The sequence below is a fragment of the Sander vitreus genome, chromosome 7 (genome assembly GCF_031162955.1).
Source record: "Sander vitreus isolate 19-12246 chromosome 7, sanVit1, whole genome shotgun sequence".
NCBI classification, from domain to species: domain Eukaryota; kingdom Metazoa; phylum Chordata; class Actinopteri; order Perciformes; family Percidae; genus Sander; species Sander vitreus.
The window spans coordinates 21,620,932-21,646,818 of NC_135861.1; the positions used below are offsets into that span (position 1 = coordinate 21,620,932).

At 39.4% G+C, this 25,887-nt stretch overlaps 4 protein-coding genes across 8 annotated transcripts in view; 2 read left to right on the top strand and 2 right to left on the bottom strand.

Moving 5' to 3' along the window:
- mbd4 (methyl-CpG binding domain protein 4) overlaps positions 1-3,966 on the top strand; it is a 4,571-nt gene extending 605 nt beyond the window's left edge. Inside the window, exons 3-10 of one of the 4 annotated variants that reach the window (XM_078255327.1) lie at positions 29-753; positions 1,817-1,882; positions 1,996-2,130; positions 2,226-2,375; positions 2,540-2,643; positions 3,403-3,485; positions 3,589-3,725; positions 3,842-3,966. In XM_078255327.1, coding sequence (XP_078111453.1) covers positions 29-753; positions 1,817-1,882; positions 1,996-2,130; positions 2,226-2,375; positions 2,540-2,643; positions 3,403-3,485; positions 3,589-3,725; positions 3,842-3,885 — 1,444 coding nt within the window. In that variant the 3' untranslated portion in view covers positions 3,886-3,966. Of the gene's footprint in view, positions 1-28; positions 754-1,816; positions 1,883-1,995; positions 2,131-2,225; positions 2,376-2,539; positions 2,644-2,738; positions 3,027-3,402; positions 3,486-3,588; positions 3,726-3,841 lie in introns of those variants that run through there. The other 3 variants (XM_078255328.1, XM_078255329.1, XM_078255330.1) reach the window with 3 other exon arrangements.
- On the top strand, positions 3,888-5,096 carry LOC144521067 (uncharacterized). The gene is made up of 4 exons (XM_078255333.1): positions 3,888-3,969; positions 4,097-4,156; positions 4,308-4,497; positions 4,649-5,096. Exons 1-4 carry the CDS (start codon positions 3,947-3,949, stop codon positions 4,757-4,759), a joined length of 384 nt encoding a protein of 127 aa, XP_078111459.1. The 5' UTR covers positions 3,888-3,946; the 3' UTR covers positions 4,760-5,096.
- On the bottom strand, positions 5,090-10,783 carry creld1b (CRELD disulfide isomerase 1b). Its single transcript, XM_078255331.1, has 11 exons — positions 10,498-10,783; positions 9,109-9,229; positions 8,922-9,004; positions 8,420-8,530; positions 8,183-8,274; positions 7,804-7,983; positions 7,599-7,694; positions 7,419-7,502; positions 6,593-6,688; positions 6,360-6,500; positions 5,090-6,275 (listed from the first exon to the last, which is right to left on the bottom strand). Exons 2-11 carry the CDS (start codon positions 9,223-9,225, stop codon positions 6,055-6,057), a joined length of 1,221 nt encoding a protein of 406 aa, XP_078111457.1. The 5' UTR covers positions 9,226-9,229; positions 10,498-10,783; the 3' UTR covers positions 5,090-6,054.
- A 98-nt stretch (positions 10,784-10,881) lies between these two features.
- On the bottom strand, positions 10,882-24,687 carry LOC144521063 (interleukin-17 receptor C). 2 transcript variants are annotated; one of them, XM_078255326.1, is made up of 16 exons: positions 24,432-24,687; positions 19,955-19,982; positions 19,739-19,873; positions 19,440-19,511; positions 19,200-19,306; positions 16,490-16,601; positions 16,364-16,402; positions 16,101-16,231; positions 15,944-16,006; positions 15,788-15,845; positions 15,468-15,694; positions 13,317-13,364; positions 13,146-13,197; positions 12,890-12,985; positions 12,777-12,815; positions 10,882-12,456 (listed from the first exon to the last, which is right to left on the bottom strand). In XM_078255326.1, the coding sequence occupies exons 1-16, from the start codon at positions 24,561-24,563 to the stop codon at positions 11,645-11,647; spliced, it is 2,151 nt and encodes a 716-aa protein (XP_078111452.1). In that variant the 5' UTR covers positions 24,564-24,687; the 3' UTR covers positions 10,882-11,644. The 2 variants fall into 2 exon arrangements, with proteins under 2 accessions (XP_078111452.1, XP_078111450.1); XM_078255324.1 differs by having other exon boundaries at positions 16,355-16,402.
- Positions 24,688-25,887: the final 1,200 nt, after the last annotated feature.

The following is a 25,887-nucleotide window of genomic DNA, read 5'->3' on the forward strand; positions in this document are numbered from 1 at the left end:
TAATGGATTTTTCTCTCTGTTGTGTAAGTCCCCAAGGGCAGAAGTTCCGCTCAAGAGCATCCCTGCATGCTTTCCTCCTAAAAGATGGAGAAGGGAACTTAGACATAAACCTCTTTGATTTCACCACATCCAAGGACAATGTTGTCACCACTTCACAATTACTCCCCTCCCAAGTAAAACAGAGGAGAAGAAAGAAAAGACATGCAGATGGACAGCAGATGACAACAGAAGATGCAACAACAACACCTCCAAATAAATCTAAAAGACCCCCTTCCTCCCTCAGAAGTGAAACTAAAGATAGAAAAGTAAAGAGTGCAACTGTAAAGTGTTGTATAAAAGCTGCACCTACAACCATAGAGGATGATGTCAAACTGCAGAAGAGCCCTCAGAGGGCGGGTCATAGTCTGAGAGAGAAGCTACTCAGACTGGCTCCTTCCAGTAACCAACAAAACGCTCTCATTGTTCACAAAGACGAAGAGGCAGACTCGCAGCCTTCTGTCCCGACTCTGAATGTTGAGCCTGCCACTGAGAGTGAGAACGAGGATGAGGATGAACGAGGCGGAGATGAGATACAGATTCACAGCAAAGGTGACAACAAGTCTAATTCTGAACTGGAGGCTGTCGCTGAAAGTCACCGGGATGAGGAAGGCGAGGTGTTGTTACCTGACATCACTGGTGGGAGCTGCACACCAGTGAGAGATTCCCAGAATGATGATCTACACTGTCTGACAGCTTATGAAAGTAGCAGTTCAAGTTAGTTTTCTCTGGATCTACTCTTTTCTTTTTTTTTTTTTTACTTGTTTTAATTTCAGCATCTTATACAGTGCAGTACAATCACTACAATTTCATTTTTTTTCTTTATCCGGTTTCCAACTGCCTTCACATTTCTTTTTCATATTTCTTCCAGTTATGGATACATAAAAAAATAAATAAAAAATAAATACATGATTAAAAAAATAAATCTATGTAACACAAGGAAACTAAAACAAAAAGGAAAGGAAAAAAGGGGAATGGAGATATGTTCAATGAAGAGGGAGGGAACAAGAAATGTAAATTATTACAGAATATATGTGATATGTTCCATTTCAGAGTTCATTCTGAGGCAGGATCAGGTTTCAAGTAATACACTTGATGGTGGCCACTCATATGATTTGTAACAAGTAGAATACTTCTTTAAGCTATCAAACACGTGCTTCCAATAGTTAATCAACTTCAGACATGACCAAACAATGCACAAATTTGCAGTGTCTGGAACTATATTGTCATTACTTTCCATTTTAATTCCCACCAAGTATTATAGTCACCAACTGTGCCTCTGTACATTCATTTCTACTTTATTTTTGTAGGGTGTTCGGGTTCATGCACATAAATATTTGACACAGTTTTTAATCTAGTGGGTAGGCTGAGTGTGTTTGAGAGACCCATAGATGAGGAAGGAATCCAAGGTTAAAAATGCAGATCAGGTTTTTTTTTCTTTTTTTTCCATTTCTTTGTAAATGTCTTCGTAAATTTGTGTGTGTGCGTGTTTTTTTAAGCTCTGCAGCAAACAACAAAATTATTAACATAATATCAAACATCTCAACAGAAATTGTGTGCAATAATAAAAGTAAATCAAATAATAAATAAGGTAATTCACTTACAGGACACACACACAACATGTCTGAGGTCAAACATAAAGAACAAAGTGAGGAAGGCAGTATATAGCCTCTCATTAAGGTGAAGTAACTGCACCCTGCCTCAGGTGTGATCATGGGAATTTCTGACATGTTAAGAAATGTGTTCTGTTTTTATGCATAAATATTTCCTGTCTACCTAGAGTCAAAGAGTGTGGAAGACAAGCGAAAAACAAGCCCTTATTTCAGCAGGAAATCCACCAGAGATGGTAATGTTAAAATGGTTCATTTAATACAAGAAGCAAAGAGAAAGCTTGTGTATATGTGAGATATACGATATACACTCAATATTTAAGGAGACATGTACACTGTCTGCAAACAGGCCTTAGCCCACCCAGAAGGAAGGCCTTCAAGAAGTGGACACCCCCTCGCTCACCTTACAACCTCGTACAGGAAACCCTTTTCCACGACCCTTGGAAGCTCCTGGTGGCCACCATTTTTCTGAATAAGACCAGTGGTAAGATACAACATACACACTTTGCATTATAACAGCATTGTATCAACCAGTTCTCAAGTCTAGTATTTGTATTTTTTTGTCTTACTATTCTCCAGGCAAGATGGCCATACCAGTACTGTGGCAGTTCTTTGAACGTTACCCGTCTGCAGAGGTGACCCGCGAGGCCGACTGGAAGCCCCTATCCGAACTTATGAAGCCACTAGGCCTGTATGAGCTTAGAGCCAAAACACTCACTCGATTCTCAGGTGAATGTGCTTGTCCTTTATTGTGAGGGATTATATTATCCACTTCTATGAACATTAATTACAGTACTAATGGATGTCACTGTAGATGTGTGTTTTTTAGTCAAAATATTTGAAGCAATATCAGTTGCCAGACAAATTTCACAATCCCCTTTTCTCCCGTGTAGATGACTATCTAACTAAACAGTGGCGTTACCCCATCGAGTTGCATGGTATTGGGAAGTATGGCAACGACTCCTATAGGATCTTCTGTGTGGGCGAGTGGAGAGATGTGAGTCTTATCCCAACTATTTTGGATTACATTAGTTTTGTAATGGTCATTAATGCCAAATCCTATGTTTTATTGCTATTTTTTTTATGTCAAAGGTGAAACCTGAGGATCACATGTTAAATAAATACCACGCCTGGCTGTGGGAGAACCATGAAACATTTGGAATCTGAAACACATAATATGACGAACTGCAAGGAAGATTTGATGTGATGCAGACAAGAAAATCAGTTTGGTCACTTAAACAATACACATAACAATATTAGTATCATGATGTACATGCAGTGTTAAACCTGGATACCTTTCAAATTATGCAGTTATATTACTTCTTCCTTTTACATTTTTTTTTTTACTTAATGTGTAATAAAATGTTTGGTTTAAAAGTTGGAATGATTCATGCGTGCATTATTCAGTGAGACTTCTGACTCCTTGTCTTGTTCCATGTCTTTATACGTAGATGTGATCTTCTGACTGTATCTGGTTAGTCCATTGTCACAGGCTAATAATCTTTCTTTTTGAGCGCACTGATGCATGACCTCTCACTCCACATAGCAGCTTTCTTTTTGGTGCATGGGGGGTAACCTGATTCCCAAGGCAACTGTTGCCAACGCAAAACTCTCAGTGAACGCACAGGCATGTCACAGTTTAATCTCTAACTAGTGCCAGTACAGTAATTTGCTATATTTACTGTACATTTGGAGTTGTGTTATGATTTACTAGAAATCAGAAATGCTACTTTAAAGAGAGAATTCATTTGTGCAGGCATCGACACTTAAGCTTCATTCCAAAAAGACTACTCTGGTGGGCGAACAGAAGAAACAGCCTGAACTACAAAATGAGACTACGTAAGAAAATGGTGTTTTTCCATTTGTTGTCTATTTTAGTGTTTCTAGTAGACATGTTAAACATGTGCTGTGATTTTGTTAATCTCAATCTTCATTACCACAGCAGCCATCTCTATAGCTTCCACACCAGTGTGTATTCCTCACGACACACTTCCTGTCCGACAGAGTCGCTGCCTGGTGGTCACTCCCATGATGTTTCCCAGCATCTCAGACTCTGCCCGGCTGTGGACAAGCAGTCAGGTGAGCATAGATTCATTGACTCTTCATCCACTGTCTGGCTGTCTCATAGGAAGATGGTGTTTGCTTTGAGGTAAACAAAAAATGAATGATTCTATAAATGTAAATCTGCTCTCTAGAGTATTCCAAGACTGAACCCTTTACATCCACCTTTGGTCTATAAACGCACTGTCAGTCTGGAGACACCAGCTGTTCACCACCACAACCACCAGAGGACACTGATTATGCAGAGGAGAGAGCACCACAGGTAGGAGCATCCGACCAATACTTAATTGAAACGTTTTTTAATGACAATTACTATCTGATGCCATTGCCATATTTGCTTTGTAGAGCTGAGTTCAAAGTCACTGACTTGTAGTTGGTTGATGTGTCAGGTATCATCAAGTGTGGCGAAAACCTTTTTATGGTACCAGCAGTGAGAGAGAAGAGTACAGGTAAAATAATAAACACTTTCACTTCCAATACTAATGAGTCTTTTTCTTTTATCCTCTAAATCTCTCCAAAATGGGGATTGCATTACAACACATACTGCATATATACTTAAAGTTCATTGGTGACAAAGAAAAGTCGTTCTCTTTCCTGTAGGAAGGAGTTGCGAGAGCAGTTAAAGAAGCAGATGGAGGAGAAATGTACAGCTCTGAAGCTGCAGCTGGCCAGTAAAGTGAAGGAAGCAGAGTATCTAAGAGAAGTGGACCACCTCGCCCTGTCCAGTGAAAGAGACTTAAGGATCCAGCACAGCAAAGCAATGACAGCGTACAGAGATGAGAACAAGAGGGTAAGTCATACACATACATTATGTATCCACTGCTAATGTGTTTGTCCCTCACAAGTGTCCTGATAATGCCTCGACATGCCTGATGCTCTCATGTTACAACAATATACTATAGGGAGTGTTTGAGATTTTTCTCGTGTGTGTGTGTGTGTAGCTAATGGAGCAGAGCTGGAGGGACAGAGCACTAACACGTTCCCAGGAGACCCTAAAGGAGAGAGAGCTGCTGTGTCTCAACCCCATTAACTGGAGTGGAACACTGAAATAGATGTAACATCAACATCCAGAATCAAAACTTCAGACTCAGGCCTCACTGTAGCACTTGGGCATGCATAAGTGTCCGATGAAAATGGGATGCAACATATATAATGTAATGTAAAGAGCAGAGGAAGCTTGACAAAATGAAATTAAAAAGTAAAATACAAAACATGAGGAGTGACAGACTTTTTATTGTAAAGCAAACATCTATATAACGAATAATGCCTTGAAAACTTTCCACACTAAGAAAATCAAAGACAGTAGATGGTCAGGTAAGAAGTGATGCTTCAGTGGCTTAAACATGATGCTACTATATCTGCTAGAATTACAATTGAACAGAATAAAAACTGCATGGAAAATGCACATAAAAATCCACAGAGGAAATGTCAAGAGCAAAATATGACAAACATCTTCCCAATAAATATTGCTTTCAAAATAAATAAAAAGGCAACAAAAATGGCTTAATCATCCAGATCAGAGCTGGTATTTACCAAAGCACATTCCCTCACACACATTAAGTGGTCAATAGCAGTTGTGCTGGTGATCCAGCAGCTGTTAAAGTCAGTCTTCCATGCCAAAGTTCAATAAATTAATACATACAGTGTAGTACCTGTCATTTCAAATCCTATTTTCATGCATTATTACTAAAAAGAATCTTTCAGTAAGTAAGGAGGTAAAAGTAATTCTGTGAACACAAATAACCAGTGGCTCATAATGGAAATATCCCAGAGTTTCGATGAGCTTTCTCTTTGGGGTGATCCTAAACATTCCATATTTTACCACATGCCCATTGCAAGAAGCGGTGTTGCAGTAACCTGACACAGACAAAATCCACGTACCATTCACTCTACGGGAAACCCTCAGCATTGAGATAATAAAAAAACAGGATGGACATGATGACTGGAGGTTTTGATTGTGTGGAAGAAAACGACATAATTTCAACACCGAGGCCAGATGAGACATCCAAATGCATAATAGATTTTAACAATCAGTAGTGGTTTTCATGTCACCCTTGTTCCCAACAAATCTGAGGTAGGGGATTCAGTTCAGTTCCCTTTATATCAGTGCAGTGTTGCTTTGATATTCCTCTTCAAGATTCATGGCTTCATAGCCTTCAAGTTCTCACCTTTTCCTGTATTATGCTATTCATAAACGTAAATGAACCAAAGCCCTTTCAAGTAACTCCCCAAGTAAATCCCTGAATGGCAAGCATTACAGGGATAGTCTCCTGCCCCCAGTTGAGTCTTATTCACTTTTACTGGCTGGTATTCCAGTGTCCTTTCTCAAATCAAGGCTCCAGACAGTCTAGCGTCCCTTCAGAAATCCATCCAGCATTAAGTCTCCCTTTTCTGTCAGCCAGTATCCGGCCATAGCAGCTACACCTCCAATGAAAATGGCCGTGAAAACCATGTCACCCTTTGCGGCGAGCGTTGCTATGGCACAGATTACAACGCCAAAGAACATCTGCTGCAGCACAAGGACCTCATCATCTGTCATATCGTCAAATAGCCCCTTCTCTGGGCCAGCTGAGGAGGTAGAGGAAAAGAAACTTAGTCAACAGATCTGAGAAGCTGTCAACAATATATGTCTGTATATTTACTGCCACTTACCAGGGGGCTTATTCTCAACACATATGCTATCTCTTCTAATGAATCCATCAGCACAGTCACAGTGGAAGGAGCCCTCCTCATTGGTACAGGCCTCATTGAGTCCTGGGCATGCTATTGCACGATCACTACATTCATCGATATCTGTGCGAGGAAGCAAAAAGAAAAACAGTTAAAGGTAATCAGGAAAAAAGGTGTGGCACAGAAATACAAAAAATTAAGCGGTATATCCTTACCAAGACACTTCGCTCCACTCAATTTGTAGCCACGTGCACACTTCTTACAGCGGGCAGGACCACTACCCATGCAGCCCACACATGCCTGGTCACAGCCTGGATACAACAAGTGGTCAAAATTACGTACTAAACTGGGCATTATGCGCTATACTGTATGAATAACTGAATTAGTCACACAGTGGAAAATGTTTCCATTACCACAAAAAACTGCAACAAATTAAGTTAACAATACCTGCCCAACTAGAGCTGCAACGATTAGTCAACAAAAAGGAAGTTGCAACTACTTTGATAATCAATTAATCGTTTTAGTCATTTTTCAAGCAAAAATGCCAAACGTTCACTGGTTCTACCTTCTCGAATGTGAAGATTTGAATATATGATGGTAAGATTAATGTCTGAGGTTAGAATGTTGATCGGATTTAAAAAACAAAAGAAAAAAAAGCAACTTGTATGCAATACCTGAGCTGTGGGGACAACACTCATTTTTCACCATTTTCTGACATTAGAAAATATACAGAAGATTAATCGATGATGAAAATAATCATTTGTAGCAGCCCTACACCAAACAACCACACAGACAACCACTCATATTTTGTGATAAGATACAGTAGATTGTTTGATTACAACTTCTACAATTTTGCAAATGTAACTAAAAACCTGCATCTTATCACAAATACATAACAAAAAAGAAAAATCACACCAGAAATAATCTAAAAATCCTTGAGGGGAGCGTACTTGCATGATTTCCTTAGGTTCAATGCAGTAATACAAAATACTATACTAATACTAAGCAGCTTAGACAGCAACTACAAATGTGAGAACATACCTCTGCATTCATATGATCCTTCTGTGTTGTGACAGTAGGTGTTAGAAGGACAACGAGCCAGTTCTGTACCACACTCGTCAATGTCTAAGAGACATACCGGGGCAGTCAAACAACACACATCCAAAAAACTGGCACAGAGTCAATGAAATGTAACCAAATGACCGCTAAAGCCAAACTCACCCACGCACTTGTTGTCATGAAGGATCCAGCCGGGTTTGCACTCGAGGCATTTGTAGTCCTGTGGCCCCGCGCATTTCTTACATGAGTGGTAACAAGCTACAAAGAGTGAAAGATGAGTAGACAGCAGGAAGGTCAATTTTGGATCACCTCAAACAAAATGACATACATGTAGAGAGTTGAAACCCGTCATCTGAATCTCAGGCACCTGCACAGGCTCCTATGCTGCTGTTGGAGCTTTTTTCTCTATAATAGCCATCAGCACAGCTCTGGCATAGACGGCCCAAGTATCCAGGATCACAGACACATTCTCCATCTCCGAGGCGAGTCCCTTCCCCCTCGCAGCGGCCCAGACCTCCACACACACCACCAGGGTCAGATGGACACTCTATTGGATAAATATGCTATTAGTGGTACTCTGAAACTCTTAATAACAAAGGCTCTGAATTAGCAGGGTGATTTTCACATCTTGATGTAGTCTATAGCATCTCCACATGGGGCAATCAAGTACAAATGAGTTTTGGCATGGTAAGGTTTTCTACACTGATATCAGGAAGCTTCTGTTTAATGCTTTATGTTTTTCATACCTTTGCAGTCAGGTCCAAAGCGTCCAGGTGGACAGCAGAGTCTTAGCTCCTCTATGCACAGCCACTCAAACAGGTCCGGTGCCTCCTGCTGCCTACAGGACACATAAATCATGTCAGTCATGAAGTTAAAAACGGGCATGGTAATACATCTTATCAAAACATGTTCCTCTCTGTGATTCAGCAAAAAAAAACAGAACAAAAAAAATAAATACTACGTAATACACATATCACATTTACCTGTGGAACCACCATGTCTCCACTTGGTCCTCTATCTGCTCCAGCAGCCGGTTACATTCAAAATCTGCTTTTTCACAAGCAGCTTCCACTATCTCTAGGAGCCGAGTTTCACTGAAACAAGAGACCAGCAATTACAGATGTTAGCTAGAAGAACAGAACAGATACTGTATCACACCCACACACCCCCCAAACAATAGTGGGGGCCTTGCTTTGGTCCATTGAGAGGATTCACTTCCCTCAGTGGACTGTAACATTTAAAACAGACTGTCTTATATAATCATTCACACATAACAAATATCATAAATGTGCAAAGAAGACAAAGAACTTCTGAAACTGAATCACATCAGTCAGGATGGTTCCAGGATTTCAAATTAAAAAATATCAAAGTTAGTCTTTTCTTCTTGGCATTTTTGATATCAAGAATTGACTGACTCCACAAAGGTCCATAGATCAAGCAACTAAATAAAGTGTAGGTGTGACTCCAATTTAAACTTTATCTTACCTGCGTGCATACTTGGCCAGCTTTTCTTCTTCCCAGGCAGTGTTTCCTCCCCCAAAGTTTTTGTTAGCTGTTCTCTCCAAACCCTAAAAAAGGGAACATTTCAACGAATACTTGAAGAACTTGCTTAAGAAGTCAAGCATGAACTGATGGCGCATGAACTGATGGCACATTAACTTAACTGCAGTACCTTAATGAAACTCTCTGTGAGTTTTCGGCAGGTCTGGCATGGCGCAGTCTGAACTCTCACAACAGAGAGCTCTGAGAGAAGCACCAGAGCAGGCAGGAATGGCCAGGCCCACCACATGATCCTTCAGAAAACACACACACAAAATCACTATATAGCAAATACAACATGTTTGTGTTTAAATACTTCTCAATGATCATTACAGCACGTATCATCAAATACACATACTTTGAAAAGCTTTACCTATCATGCATTAACTGGATGCTACGCATTATTACTGTATGTAAAGGAAGTTGACAAAACAAGAACATCTGTACTTTATAAAGCAGTCCAAAGCCATGCAATATATAATAGCATAACTTTTGTGAAGCATAATGCTCAGTATTTATTGGGACCGTCGGTGTCAGAGTGGTGATAACTTGTGTTTTGAAGCTGTAGTTTTTGTTGTTGAACTGGATTGCATTATATTTATGCCCTGTTATTTAGTTTACCCTCTGTGACGTCAAATATATTAATATTATATAGATATATTAGATACAGATTTAAGTAATGTTTATAATTTGCGTGATAATTAAAACTAGAGGTGTATTAATCAAATAATCAATGCATCGAATCATGGATATGGATGAGGCGGCATCGATAATCGGCCGGGCCATAATCGATTATTTCTGTTTACAATTTAATGTATGCTTAACAACCTTTCTGTTTACATATTCTGTTATGTTTTGCACATTCAGGAAGTGCCATGTGCTCAGTGCTGTAGTTTTATGTATCCAATTTATTAATTATTAGAGCACTGCAGAATGTTTTGTTTTTGAAGCTTGAAAAGCTATGAATTAAATATCCTATATGGCTTTAATAGAAATATGTATTTGACGCATCGTGATATCGACTCGAAGACATGATAATCGTAATCGAATCGGGAGATCAGTGAAGATTCACACCTCTATTTAAAACTACACACAATGCAATCCTCAAGTAGCTCAGTGACGCGTTTCCAAATATTGTATTAACTCAGTCTTGTTAGAAAAGTTTAAAAACACTCAGCTTAGCCTGGTTGGGATCTAAATACAGTCCGTCTAATCCAGTCTGTTTGGGATGCTCTTCTTTCACCGTTAGCTTAGTTTAGCTAGCTCAGCACCACACAAAATTAGCCAACTAGCAGATGGCTAAGGTCAATGGTTAGCTGCTAGCCTAAGCTAACGTTGTCTATCATTGTCTTCTCATCTGTCCGGTGTATCTTTAAAGTATATTGAACTCAGCGATTACATAATCCTAACGTTATTTAAGGTTACATATCTACTACGTAATATTGAATGCCGTTTACGTTACTCTGATATTAGCTAGCCGAACTGCTTCTTTTGGCCATTCTGGTCTTAACGTTAACGTTACCTTATTGCAAAGCCACCACGTCCGCCGAACCACTCGAGATTGTCTGATTCCCTGCTGGTTCACACTACGCAAGCAGAATTTCACATTTTGGAAGGACACTTTTAATGCTTCAACTGTGCCATTTTTCTTGGTAAGCCAGCTGAATGACTGGCGCTGGTAGTGCTCATGCAGGCTCGTGTAAAGCTAGCCCTGCGGTAGGATCAGAGACTGGGTGGGATGAATGCTGCTTCCAGTTGATTCTCTGTTTTCCATGCAGCTGCAGCTGAGCCACACAGGATATGGCACCGCCCAAACCCTGCTGGGATTTCATTCATCAACCAATCGGTTCAACCAACATCCAATTTTACACAGACGGACTCCGATGTCACAGTAAAAGTAGACACATCATGTTCATCAAGCCAATTTAAACAACAAATAATGTCACAGTCACTTAATATGCATTTAAAACACATTTATCGACCTATAACATTTAGAGACAATTCAAGAGATCTGCAATTACTGATTTTAAATGACAATTCAGAATACGTTCAAATTAATTTACTTGTCAAAACCTATGATCTGACTGCACTGAGAAAGACTTGTGGGTTCACAAGTTGTGGATTTTATGTAGGCCTATCAGCAATACATTTCTATGCATGTTAAACTAATGTAATCTCTTGCGATGTTGTGATCAGAAGAGCATCTAACAGGGACATGATTATTCACAGATTATTTATTCAATCACACTTTAAACAGTAGGACAAAACACAGTATAAAACAGACTCACCACGCATGAATAAAGCAATTGAAAATGCTTAAAGAGAATGGAAATAGCTGTTTAGCTGTAATGAAATTCTTCAAGTCAAGGCTTTCATATGCAATAGCCTATATGTGCATGCAGAATGTTGAATACTAGTAAATATGTCAAACACACAGTAAGTTAGTTTAAGACTGAAAAATGGTGTCAAGAAAAAAAACAATGGAGGAATTTGCTTGTCATGTCACCCCCGTTTCAACAGCCACTAGTCCCTAAATGTTTAGATCAGCAAATGCAAAAGCTGCAAACTGATATCGATGTATGTGAACATCTCCCAGAGTGTCACTTCAACTCAATACTGGCTGTTCATCCCAAATCTTAAGCTTGGTCTTGTGTCATCTTCTCCTGCTGTCAGACCCAATCCATTTCACGGACCTTGGGGTTTGAGTCAGGGCTGGAGGGAGGTTTGATAATACGTGGCTGCAAGGGCACCGTTTCCCCAAAGTCTTCTACTCCTACCCCAACACAACTCTGGGACACTCCTGCAAGGCGTAATAAAGTTGTCCCTGCTGTAAACCCTGACAGCCCTCGTGCCAGAGCTCGGGATGCCAGTCTGAGCCCCCCTGCTCTTTTCCGTCTGGCTGATGCGGTAGCCATTTGCCGAGACCCAGCCAGTTCAGTCAGAAAACCCAGGCTCTGGGAGGGGAGGCTGTAGACATGAAGGCCACGGAAAAGTTCTGGCAGCGGCCGGAAACCACCCGGAGGCTCAGGTGGAAGTGATTCAAACTGCACCAACATAAACCGCTCACCAGCGCGGCCCTGTAAATAGTCTGCTAGAACACAGCTCAATGAAGCAGTAAAAACATCTACACAGGGAGAAGAAGCAGTGTAGATTCTTTCTGCCTCCTCTTCCTCCATGATCCTGTTCCTCTCCTTGGGAGTGTTTCTTTCCCAGCTCCGGGCTCCCCATTCTTCAGCCCTTATCCAGGCAACCTGGGTTAGGACCAACACCACTTTGCCCCCCTGATTTTGCAGTCGGTTCAGTTTTGAGTGGAGCCATGGCACGGGGCCCAGTACGCTAAGCTCGGCCTGGCTCCACAGGTCAAGAGACACACTGAAGCCGAGGCCTTGGAGGGACGAGCCCAGGTAATTCATCAGCTCTGGCAAAACCTGGTCGTCATCAGATGGATACAGCAACACAACATGACCACCACCCACAGCTCCTGTAACAGAGGAAGATTAAAAGCTTTTAGAAACTTTGAAAGGAATATTTTCAACAGCTGGTACTGTCCAACAGTCCGAAAATCTTTTTTCTGCAAAGAAGAATGAGCTACAGTAACAGTAGCTACTAGAAAAGATACAGAATATAAATGTCGGAAGGAAAAGTAATATATGCAAGTGATCATTTAAACACAAAAAAATGAATAGTCATACATCTCTACAAATGTATGGATGAAATTTCATTCATAGTGTTAACCGTTTAAATGAGATGTGGAAAAATCGTGGTTGCCCAATATGAAATAGATGTCAGGCCTTCTCATACCTTTAACATCATCTTCTTTCAACCATCTCCACATGTAGCCTAGAAGGAAAACAGAAGTACACATTGAGGTATTTTGATAAAGTGATATTATTTATTTATATTTAAAAACTGACCTTTAAGGAACCCTTGTATAAGATAGGCTCCTATTATGGCCAAACACATCAGTAGTAGGCCAATGAGGAGTGGCAGGCTCCATCTCCATCGAGGTGCTGGAAAATAAATTAATTATTAAATCTTTTAAGCGATAAGTGTACACTGAATGTGTAATTACTTATCAGCCACATTCTAATGACAAAATGTAGCTTGTTTTAGCTGATAAGAGTTAAACAGTAAACATCTGGGTCTGGATAATAATCTGGATAGTCTTACTTGCAAATGGACACTGGGGCTCTAAGTATAACTCCATCCCATCTATCTTTATCTAAAAAAATGAAAGAAAGAGTTAAGGTTAGCACAGTATGTAGGCTACTGATGTATAAAGCAGTGAAATATGTTTAAAATTGTATGTAAAAGATTATATTTAATATATATCGGGATCACCTGAACACATATCAGAGGATGTGACGACCCATTGAACTTTCCTGTTTTCTGAAAAGTAGATGAAGAAATACATGAATGAATGAAATAAGGATCAAGAAGAAAGTGAAGCTTCATCATTAAGCATGCAACAATAATGTAAAGCATATAGTTCACAATAATTACTTGTTTTGGAGGGTGAGGGTAGTTGCAGTTAGGATGTACAGTGGAGGATTAAGTATTTAGATCCTTTACTTGAGCAAAATAGCAATGCCCCAATATAAAAACTGTCACGACCCCGCCTACCGTGACTTCCGCACGGTGACAGTCTGGTCTGTGTGTGTGTGAATGTGTTTTAGTTTATTTCTTCATTTTGTTATGCCTGCCGTGTGTTTTTTTGTCTGTCTGTGTTTCTGTTTCCACCTGCATGCTCCACAGTGTGTGGACACGCCCCCCCCCTGCTGACTCTCCTCACACCTGGCACCAATCCCAATCAGCGCACCTGCTACACATCCTGCTCCATCAACTGCCTTCAAATACCAGCCTGACTTTCTTCTCCCTGCTGGATTGTTACTTACCACTGAGTATGAGTATTTGCCAGCTTTTGATCGGTGTTTCTTGTCTTTGTATTTACTGGTCTGCTCCGTTTCCTGACGTTACTAACTGGAAGATTTCTGTCCCAGAAATAACCCACCTTCAGAATCCTCTGCTGCCAATAACCACACCACGCACTGGAACATCAATTATGCCAGCTCAGCCATCTTCAGACCCAGCACCCCCACTGCCAGCCCACACTCACAGCTTCAATACAATGAGATTCTTTACCACCTACTCCAGTCTGCGCCTGAGTTCTGTCCCCCATTCCTGACAAAAACTAATCATGCATTCAAAATGTTACTTAAGTAAATGTACATGAGCATTGTTGAAAAAAAAAAGTACTGTATCAGAGGAAAAAGTACTCTTTAGCAAAAAAAAAAAAAGTTATATTGCGGAATAGCTGCGGAAGGAAATTTGTTTCGACGTTGTTGGGCAAAAATTTCACAATAATATTTCAGCATATTGTTATTCAAGTGGTCTAAGAGAAAACTAGACTTCTGCACCTCCCCTTAGATCTGTTTTCAGGCTTTAGAAAATCTAGCCTGTGACGGGAGACTTTGGCCAATCACAGGTCATTTCAGAAAGAGAGAGCGTTCCTATTGGCTGTTCTGCACATGCATATGCCCGTTTTACAGAGAGAGCTGCAGCATGAGGTCTTACTCTACTTAAAATCCTGGTGTTATTGTTTTTTTGCTTTACTGCAGCTTTAAGTGTAACCGGTATTTCCACCAGGCGCATTTGCGCTATGCTCCGGAGGCGTCGCGAGCCCCACGAGCAATTACGGCCTTGCAAGTCAATGCTTGATATTCCACCAGCCGCACCACAGCGCATCCCAGAAGCGTGCGTGAAGTGTCTCTCCGCTCCGCTAAAGTTACGCGCCAAGGCTATTTTCACATGAGACGTTCGGACACCCAGGCAAGAAGTGAAACTGCAACTATCGGGTCAATTGACCAAAAGACCCCCCCCAATATCGTTTATGTCTCCTCTACAACACCACAGACAATGAGGGATTCGTATTGGAGGTTGGAACACATAATGATATCACAGATCTTTTTTTTTTTAAGACAACACCAGAAAAGAGAAGGCATGGAGTAAAGTTACAGGAGTGGTTGGAGTGGAAAGTAGACACTAGCTAATAAAGACTTGATTGTTCTGTAAAGTACTTGTAGGGACAATAAAATCTGTGAGTCGGGCAGCAAGACTCTCCGCTTCTGAGGCGCTCCCAGTGTGGTATGGCGCGTGGCCGGAACGCAGCACAGATGTGTTACATCTGTGCTGCACAGAGTTATATTATTATATATAATTGGATTAATGTTACTAATGCATTAAGCAACATTTTAGTATTGTATATAGTCAAGATGGAGCACAGTTTAACTGATTTATATTCTGTTGGGTAGTTGAATAGCTGTCAGATAAATGTATTGGAAAACTCTTTAATTTAGTGGAGAACACGTATAAAGTAAAATTGAAATACATATAAAACTACCTCCAAATTTTACTTAAGTGAGTATAGTACTTTCCAACTCTGAGGATGTGACTGCTTGTAAAGAAACCAAAAAGTTTTTCTTGATGTTTTACCCAATGTCCACTGCGTGTTGCACTCCAGCCAGCATGTTTGTGGAGTATCTGTCTGGAGCCGGTCACCTCTTCACACTGGCCTCCTGCCAGGTCTTTCTTACACAGCCTCACCTCTGCGTCCAGTCTGCAGGGGGCAGTCACATTCCAGATCAGCCCTACGTCATCCTCCCTCATCGGAGACTCCTTCACAGACACAGACACATTGTGCTGCATTCTTTCCAGTGCATCTGAAAATATAAACATTGCTGAACTGTGAAATCATTTACAATGAAAATGTATCTTGCTCTCAGTGTGACCTCAGTGAACTGAACTCCCTTTACATTGTTGGTTTTCGAAAGGGCAGAGTTCCCCATGAAGCATCTTTCCCTTTCGCCATACCTTAAAAGAAAGTTTTTTTTAAAAGAAATTAAAAAATATATGTATTTCCAAAACATTTTGTCTTTTTCTTCTTAGTTACAATTAACATGTTAGCTAACCTGGAAGCACAGGCATGGTGCAACCAAGTTTGACGAAATGGCCATTTCTCTCCTATCTTTGGGCTGCAAAGGTAAAAAAAAAAAGTTAAATAGATTTTAGATTGATTTTTGACCAACAGAGCATATTAATATAAAAAAAAGTTTAGCATTGACTGACCCACGGAAGAACATCTCCAGATATGTCATTCCAAACCATCTTCCACATGAGTTCGTCTTCTCTGGTATCGTTTTCCAGTTGGACGAGGACCACATTTCTCTTATGATCAGTCACAGCTTGGAGTCTGGGAGCTGACACATCAATCATCAGAACTTAAAATTAAGCTGACTCACTCTATAAGGAAGTAAAACTGCTATTGCTGGCCTGGCACTGCCTTGTGCATACTTGTCTAGATTTGTATTAATTGTACAAACATCTCTTACGGCATTCCTTTACAGTCCCCTTTAGGTTCATGGGGCAAACTGAAAGAATAGAGGTTGATGTTCAGTGACGTTAGTAGTCAGCAATTCATCGTGTCTTTGCTCACATAAACAGCACTTAAAAGTTACCTTCTTCTGAAGATGGGATTGTGATATTTTGAATGTTGTGTGTTCTCTTTGAATATGCGTAGACCTCAACCACAACAGAAATGCCAAACGTCACTTTCTCTGTCAACAGCAGCTGCATTTGTAGAAAATATACACATTATAAAGTGTTTAAATCACTCAGTAACAGCATGAACACTAAAAGACAAAGATATTTTGGAAACTAGCCTTTGAGCTATTTAATAAGTAGGAGTGCAGGACAGTGAGAGAATAGCAGTGGTGGATGAAGTATTCAGATCCTTTACGTAAAAGTACCAATACTCCATTACTGTCACAGTCTGTCCCTCATCTCCAGCCACCAGATGCCCCCGGACTTTCCAACCTTTCCACATCCAAACGCCTGTTCCAACTTCACTAATCGGCCCTGCAGTCACCTGACCTCCTGCTCAGTCACCTGCTCAGCCCTTCTAACTTCCCTTATCAGTGACTCCTACTTCTTATACTGGTCCACTTTCTGTGGTTGTTGTTGGTTACTCATTGTTGCATTAATGTTTGGAGTTTTGTTACCTGCAACCTGTTTGTCTGTTGCTTGCTTGCTGCCTACCTTTGGACTCTCTGCCTGTAACCCTCATTTTTTAATACATATTTTAACTGCATTAGTCCGCCTGTCCTTGTCTGCATTTCATTTGTACTTTGTGCAGTGGTCCCCAACCTAGAAGTCTAGCCCCTCGTAAAAGTCACAAGATACATCTGATGGGCCATGAGATGATTAATTGGAAAGGAAAGAAGAAGAAAAAAGTTTTGTTACATAAATCTGTATTCATTTTTTTAAATTTCTCTAATATAAACTTTTTTGTAAAATAATTAAAGGAGAACTCTGGGCAATTTTTACATTAATCTTGATTGCTATACCTATGTGAGTACTGTCTATAGCAAAAAAAACGAGCCAAATTGGTGCTAGCAACATGGAGCTGCTGCAGCTAATGCCAAGAGCTCCCACTTAGCTAAAACGGCAGTTATGGGGGCATAAGATAAAGAGTGCCTTTGTGCTTCTTAACAGACACAAAATGCAATTAAAATATCTGTGTTATTCAATGCCAGATGTTTGAAATGGCTATCTGAATATAATCTGTTAAACTGATGTGTTTAGAACCACTGTGTAGCATGTAACTGGGGCAGCTGTAATGATGCAGTGTATTTTGTGTTCAAATGAGAACGTGAGTTTAATTTTGCAGAAGCGTCTGTTAATGTCGGCAGCCATTAGGCTTGTGGAAACTACAGTGCAACTTATATTGTCTTTCTTCTGTTAATTACAGAGTTTTTTTTAAAATTAAACAGATTCATCCTTCTGTCGTCAATCTGCACCTGCTACACCGGCATATGATTCATTTATTTTACACTTCACTCGGCTTTGCGTCGTGCCTAACGGCTACTATTTTGACCCTTTGGCGCTGCAGAATGCAGGCAGGCTGCCGGCATGGAGAAAGACAGCAGCAACACACTTCTGAAGGGTGCTTTTCTTTTTTTTAAACTTCCGGACGGCTCAGTAGACAAGTCGAAAGCCATATGCACATTGTGTAAAGCCGAATTAAAATATCACCGAAGCACGTCAAGCTTGAGCTACCACCTACGAGCTAAGCATATTAACGTGACTCAGGTTGATGCTAGCAGGCTCAGGCAAAGCACTATTTTGGAGAGTGCTACTTGTCGACCTGTGGATGAAACCAAATCCAAAAAAATTATTACACTCTTGCAAAATGGGTGGCAACTAACTGCAGACCTGTCAGCATCGTAGAGGACTCGGGTCTTAAAGAATTGCTACGGTTGGCATGTTCTGACCGGTCTTATACACTGCCATCGAGGGGGACAGTAGTTTCACCATACACAGCCTGTATGACACGGAGAAAACAGCTAAACTGGAGCTGCTGCTGTGCAAAGTGCAAACGCTGTCTCATTAACCGGTGATCACTGGACATCAGTGAGTAATAAACATTATTTAGTGACTAAACACTATATTGACTCTGGCTGGACTTTGCACTCGTTTGCCTTAACGGTGGTTGTTAGTGTTACATCTCAGTCAATTGTTCTCAATCCTTGTTAAAAATGTAAAGGTTAAATGTCCTGCTGTGGCATCTGGTTTTTGGACCATTTTGTTTGTACTGTATAAGCAACGTGTTAGTGTTACATCTCAGTCAACTGCTGTGGTGTTTTAGTTAGGTACTTGGAGGAATTGTGCAATAATGACAGATTCACACATTTGTTTACAGTAAATAAATAATAGTCAAGTTCATAAAGTCACTTTCTTTGCATTCATTTGATTCCCAATCAAGATACACTGGTAAGAACTGCTTTCCATTGTTAATATGTACTTAAAAACAGTTCTGAAATGCAAAATAATAGAATTTTAATCATGTGATAAAACATGCGATTAATCACGATTAACTATAGAACTTCAACGATTAATCGCGATTAAAAAATTTTAATCGTTTGACAGCCCTACTTATATTTTTACATAAAATCTGTCAAATAAATGTAGTGGAGTAGAAGTTTAAAGTAACGTAAAAAATGGATATCAGTACTGGATGAAGATAAGTGGCCTTACTTCAACATTTTACTTACAGTTCTTGAGTAAATCTACATAGTTACTTTCCACCACTGGAGACTAGTTAATGAATTAGTGAACAACAGAAACAACAACTACATGAGGTAAGTACAACTGCCCAATATTATCTACCTTATGTGTGGGCTGTTGAGAAGAATTTTGGTCGGAACCGGAGAAGCTAAACTGGAGTGCCTTGCAAAAAAAAAAGCCTGGGGAGCTGACACACATTTTCACCAAAGCTGTAACACAGAGAGTAGAGAAGAAGAAGAGTAAACTGTGTAAATAGAATGGAAAAAGTTAATTTAAGTTATTCTATAGAATACAATGTGTGAGACATAGTGTGTGTTATGGGTCGAGCTTATGGTTGTATACCTGGCTCAGGGAACTCCTCTTCATCAGTATGGTCACCAGACTCCTCAGAAACCTCCTTTGCATTATCCACTTCTGCAACAACAATCACAGTAAATACAACAGTGGAGAACACAATGTTTTAGAACAAGTCTAACAACTGCAACAATGCAGGAAACCGCTGCTCAAGTGATGACTTGACATTACTGTCTGTGCAAACAAAAAGTTATTTTGATAAGGACAACACGGCAAGAAAAACTTTCAGAAACATTTAAGGCGTGTCACCCTAACTGACAATGTCACAAGATTTACAACAAAGCTACCTTGGACTGTGATGTTGATTTGCAGGCAAGGTTCACAGGTATGTGTGGCTGAACAGCACAGAATCACTTCAAGCTGCACATGTGTAACATCCACTGTATCATCTGGATCGGGCAGAGCATCAGCGTACAAATAGGCTGTGGAAAGAAGAGCCGTTCTGCTTTAGAAAACTGTTATTACCGTGACAAGAGATGCACATGTGTTGATTGGGTCACTACCTTTGCTCATGTGGCAGTCAGTCAAACCCTGAGGAAAGAAAAGTTGCAGGATGAGAATTGAATTTTCAACAATTCCACTTGCAAAAAAACTCTTGAGTAGTGTATGTGTCAACAGTGGTGAAAGAGGTATTCAGATCAGTTTACATGAGTAAAAGCAGCACTACCACTACTATTGGACTGCAATACATTTTCATATACATTTCACATAAAATAGCAATGGAAACTACAAACAGGTGAAAAATTAAAGTATATGATAGTATTTCAGTAGGATAGGAACAGTAACGTGACATCTGTATTTAGATCTACTGTATGGGAGGAACATAGTTTTGGACCATTGTGTTAGACATCGCTACACCACCATTATCAATACATCAAAAAGCATGATGCTCCATTCCCAGTAGAGTTCCAGAGTGCCATTTATATATATATATATATATATATATATATATATATATATATATATATATATATATATATATCTACACACACACACACACATTACATTACATAAGTACTGTAAGTACAATTTAACTTATCAATAGGCCCTTTTCACAGCAGACATTTTGACTTGTCAAAGTACTAATAGTATTGACGGTGGCTCTGTTCAAGTATTCCAGTAATCCGTGACAGTGTGACAGTGAGCCAGCTTGCACAATACCAGGACGATGAAACTGAAGCCGCTAAATGGAATTTGGCCATCATTAATTTGATTGTTTACACCTGTGATTTTCCCTTCTGTGACATGTCATAATAATTTTCATTAAAAGGCCTATACTGTACTTTAATAGAAGAACGGTACGGTTCCCAAGCCAAGTCCCTACAGACTGAACTAGTTTCCTGCTACTTTATGCTTTTACTTTGTATGTGCTTGCATGTGTAGTTCATACTCCATATATTGATGTTCTCTCTGGTTGATTTAAGTCTCTGAAACAAAATTCAGAGAAAGTTCAAGCTACAACATCCCTTCTTGGAAATTGAGCAGTGGAGTAAGGTGTCAGGCACAACAGTAAATAAGTAATGGGCATTAAACTCTGATCTCTCTCTCTCGCGCTCTCTCTCTCTCTCTCTCTCTCTCTCTCTCTCTCTCTCACACTTCAGTTCAGTTTATTCTTTGTCCCAAAAGGGCAATTTGTATGCAACAGGAAGACATCACATGAAAAGTATACAACACAAACCACACAACAATTAACACAATAAAATAGTTGCAGAGTTGTACTGGAGTGATAATGAAAGTAAAAGGAACTACAAAAACTTAAACAATAGGTAATAATAATACAGATAAATACAAATAAATACAGGGGTCATTAATATAAGCAAGGGCTATCACCTCCTCTTAACTGTGTTGAGTGCCTGAATGGAAAGAGGAATAAAAGAGTTTCTGTATCTCTGTTTAAGAGCCAAGGGGTTGCTGAAACGTAAGCCAGATGGAAATAACATGTATTCTCCGTACAGAGGGTGAGTGGTGTCCTTGCAAATAGACATGGCTTTTTTAAAAATCTGTTTGTTAAAAATGTCAGTAAGGCTACTGAACTTCACACCCACTATCTTGCTGGCCACATTCACAATTTTTAAAAGCGCTCTCTGTGTCTTGTCTCTCCTGATTTGTAATCCTGCATGTATGGATTGGCTAGAGTTGTCATACAACAATACAAAAGGTGGTAACACACTTAATTTAACAGAGGAATATTTATAAAGTAAAACTAAATGAACTAAATAATAAACAACGTATAACTTACTCTATTATTTGGCTCTTGTAATATAAAGGGCACATTTTATGATATAGTTAGTTAGTTAGTTAGTTATGTTTTATTTCTGTGTCATGCCAAACATTTTGGCCCATCCCACATGGGATTACAAGACACCACAAATTTACTTATTTAACAAACATCTTCCTGTCGCATATACAAATCATTCGGAGAAATACATACAAATATAGCTTTTTTTCTCTTCTCCCAAATTTTATCTAGATAATTGGCTAATTTATATGTTTCATATGTGAACAGCCATCTCAGTCTTTGAGCATCATCCATATTTACCAAGTCAATCTCTGCTTTTATCCTACGAAACAAAAAATCACGCTGTTCACTTTTCCTCTTCTACATTAACATATCGTCCTATTTCAATAGTCAAAGGCAAAACACCAGATCTCACTTGAGCACACAGAGATCTTTGCCTTTTTGACAAATGATATACAACATAATTCTCAGTGCCATATTCTGGTTTTATCATTACAAAAATACGCAATTTTGGCTTAGCCCATATATCATCGGCCCACTGCTTTTTGTCTTTAGCAAACACAGATTCTTTAAACAAACCAATATTCAGCTTTTCATTATTAAGAAACAACTCACCAAAACCATAATTACAAAACAATTTGCATATGTCGTTAGACCAAGGACCAAGAGTGTTTATCCCAGAGAAATATTTTCTTTGTCAACCTATTTTTGTCCATATCTAATAGATGATTCCATAACTGGGCCATACATATCTTCGAGCGAGCCTCACATGATTCCCATCCCATGTCTCCCACTATCGCCAATGTAGGGGTATATTTATGCACACCCAGAAAAAATCTTATGGCACTATTTTGCACTAATTCACAATTAGATATATTCCTAAGTCCTCTAACACCCACAATATAATCAAGTATAGGGCACACACAAGCTTGAAACAATTTAGAATAAGTTTGAAAATGTATGTCTTTCAGATTCTTACTTCTACCAATGATTTCTCCCAAAGCTCTACGTGCTGAATCAGCAAGAACCTTAACACCATTTCTGAAATTCATATGTTCATCAATATAGAAACCTAGCTATTTATATGAGTCTACAAAGTTCAGCTTGTGTGACCCAATTTTAAACTCTAAAGTGCTGCGAGTAAAGGTTTTCTAAAGTGAATTATTTCTGTTTTCTTTCTATTGATAAACAATCTCCATTTATTACACCAATCATCAATATAGGAGAGCATCCGCTGCAAATTATCTTCAGATGGAGGAAGTAGTACTATGTCGTCCGCGTACAAAAGAATACTTATCATTTCATTTCCACATCTTATCCCACAATTCAATGCTTTAATTTCCTTTGCCAAATAATTTATATGAATTGCAAATAATGTGGGAGATAAAGCATCACCCTGTTTTACCCCTGATGATGTCGGAAACCAGTTTGTATGGAATTCATTCAATCTTACACATGCTATGGGCTTGTGATAAACAGACTTCAGTGCCATATAAAAATTTCCATTTACCCCATACTCTATAAGCTTATATGCTAACAGATCCCTACTGATCATATCAAAAGCTTTGTGAAAATCGATGAAGCACGAATATGTTGGCTTATTTTCACTTATTCTTTTAGTTATAATTGTAGACAATACAAACATGTGATCTAGGCATGATCTTGATCTTGATTTATAAACCCATTTTGTTCTTCCACAAGGAGCTCTTCTTTTTCTAAATACAACATGAGCCTCTCATTAAGTATTGTAGAATACAGCTTATAAACTGTGCTCATTAGACTAATCCCTCTATAATTTAAAGGCACCCTTGGATTTTCATTTTGGGATTTTGGTATCGGATTAATAATTGATATAAGCCACATAGAGGGTATTTTGCCGGATTCAAAATATCCTTTAAATAAATCACACAAAATATCAAATAGTTTGGGTGATTTCAGTATTTCATTTGGGATATTTGCAACCCCTGTCACTTTTCCCAATTTAGCTTTATTAATAGCCCTTTGAACTTCTTCTTTTGTAAGACTATTATTTAGATCCTTATTAATGCAATATTCCCCTTTTAAAATGTAGCCCTCTATTACATTTTTCCTCTGACATAAATCCTCGTCTTACCCTCCATCAAAATCAAACGTCTCACAAGAGAAAAGATCTTTAAAATCTTTCTCCCACCTATTGATTACATCAGACAGCGCAGTCACTAAACTACCATCATTCCCCAGCACCTCCATGGGTATTTTCCAACTATGCCTTGGCCCTAGTTTATTAATTTCTGACCAAAATCTCTTAGGGTCAGACGTTTGGATTCTCTTCAGGTTTAATACCAATCCTCTTGATAACGTCTTTTATAGAATCTGTATCTTTTATCAAACATATTCTGACTATACATATATATAAGAGAAAATGGTTTTACAAATGACCTAATAAAAACAAACAATAAGAAGGACTATATATTATAATAATGTGTAATAAATTCACTACAGAGTAGGACTACATAATAAATACACACACTCTGTATCTGTTATCTGTAGGGCTTTTAAATCCTGTCAAATTATCATATCCTGGTTTCAGAAACCTGGATAAGACCCGCTACCTGAAGCACCACTCTACTCCGGTTAAAACCAACATATGTGGCAACTTATTTTGTTTTCTGAACGTTCTTGTTCGGCGCAGAACATAGCGGCTGGTGAGAAGTGCACACAGACCAACCGAAACCTGGATGCTGTTTTGATCGTGGACTTACCTCGCTACAGATGAGTTCAGGTGCGTCAAGGTCAATCATCTCCAGCGCTCTTGCGGACATGAACAGCCAGAGGCGCAGCAGTGACAGCAGCGGGAGAGAAACATGTGGCACCCGATGGAGCATGAGAGCCATTTCTTGGAGAGCGCCTCTGCGCCTGGCACTGGGAGTCTCTCTCCTGTCTCCTGCTCCACGGCTACACTCCGAAACACAAAGAGTAGAGCACGTTATCCTGAGATCCACCCATCAGCACAGCATGGCAGTGCGAAACGAGTGTGGCATGTCCAGCACCAAACTGTTGTAACGCTCCGAGCAATTGTCCTTGCTAGTGATTGACAGCTCGGGAGTGGGGCGTGTCGCAGCGCTACCTGCTCAGGTGCGATAGAGGAAACTTGTCACATGCCCAAGTTTCTGCTTGGTTCTGATCATTCAGTGGAATTTACATCATAAAATAAACATGATCCAAATTGTAACAACAAAAAGCCCAAAGCAGGCCTGCTTGGCAGCATACATGACGATCCATAGGACTGTTTGAATAAAAATGTGTTGTTTAATGTGTTGTTAATAAGCCCATCAGCAAAAGTCAAATATTTCTCACAGACAACGATAGTAGAACCGCATGTTGGTTCACTGGACCGTTAATATAGCCTACCAATATGGCTATTAATGTAGGCCTACACCATTTATAGCTGTTGTAGGAATCGAACCTGTGACCTTTTGGTTAGAGTTGCCCCATTCTAAAGTAGCTTTACACCCAACAGAGAGGCTGTTGTTTGAATGTTTTCAGTTGGAGTGCTAAAGTTTAATCATTAACCTTTAAGTGCTAGGTCAGTTAAGTCCACTGGTGTAGATAGCAAATTCTTTATGGAGCCCTGTCACCTGTGTTAACTGTGTATCTGTGATCCTTGAGTAAACAACCATAAAAATGCAAAATCATTGTGGATCTTAAATGTATTTGGATATTTATAGATATACATTTTTATATCATTTTGACTATTGAATATATATATACAGTGCTGCTCATAAGTATTCATACCCACTTAATTCAGCAAACATTTGATTGCTCTTTGAATGAATATTTGTTTGACACTTGGCATTAGAACATTTTACATGGAAGATAATAAAAACTATTTTAATAAAAAAAAAGATTCATGTATAATAATGTAACTTTTGTTTATAAGTTTCATGTGTTTTCTTCAACCTGTTTTTCAAATGAGTTACATCAATGACCACAACATTGACAAGACTCCAGTATTCTGATGCTGACACACCTGCTTGACAGGATTATCAGTACTAAGGAAGTAAGTCATACAGTAGATTAACACTGGAACCATACTGCCAAAACATTCACTGATGTGGAACCTGAACTAGGGCTGGGCAGTATATATATATATACAGTGCTGCTCATAAGTATTCATACCGATGCTACAGTTGACTAAAAAGAGGAATAAAAAAATCT

Bases quoted from the DNA above. Each gene is read 5' to 3' on its own strand.
- LOC144521067 (XM_078255333.1), top strand. From the start codon at position 3,947: ATGCAGAGGAGAGAGCACCACAG. The intron at 3,970-4,096 runs GTAGGAGCATCC...TTGATGTGTCAG, and splicing joins CAGAGGAGAGAGCACCACAG to GTATCATCAAGTGTGGCGAA. The intron at 4,498-4,648 runs GTAAGTCATACA...GTGTGTGTGTAG, and splicing joins ACAGAGATGAGAACAAGAGG to CTAATGGAGCAGAGCTGGAG.
- creld1b (XM_078255331.1), bottom strand. From the start codon at position 9,225: ATGTGGTGGGCCTGGCCATTCCTGCCTGCTCTGGTGCTTCTCTCAGAG. The intron at 7,503-7,598 runs GTGAGTTTGGCT...TATGTCTCTTAG, and splicing joins TCATGACAACAAGTGCGTGG to ACATTGACGAGTGTGGTACA. The intron at 6,501-6,592 runs GTAAGGATATAC...TTCCTCGCACAG, and splicing joins GAGTGGAGCGAAGTGTCTTG to ATATCGATGAATGTAGTGAT.
- LOC144521063 (XM_078255324.1), bottom strand. From the start codon at position 24,563: ATGGCTCTCATGCTCCATCGGGTGCCACATGTTTCTCTCCCGCTGCTG. The intron at 19,512-19,738 runs GTAGCTTTGTTG...TTGTTGTTGCAG, and splicing joins AATCAACATCACAGTCCAAG to AAGTGGATAATGCAAAGGAG. The intron at 12,457-12,776 runs GTATGAGAAGGC...CCTCTGTTACAG, and splicing joins GAAAGAAGATGATGTTAAAG to GAGCTGTGGGTGGTGGTCAT.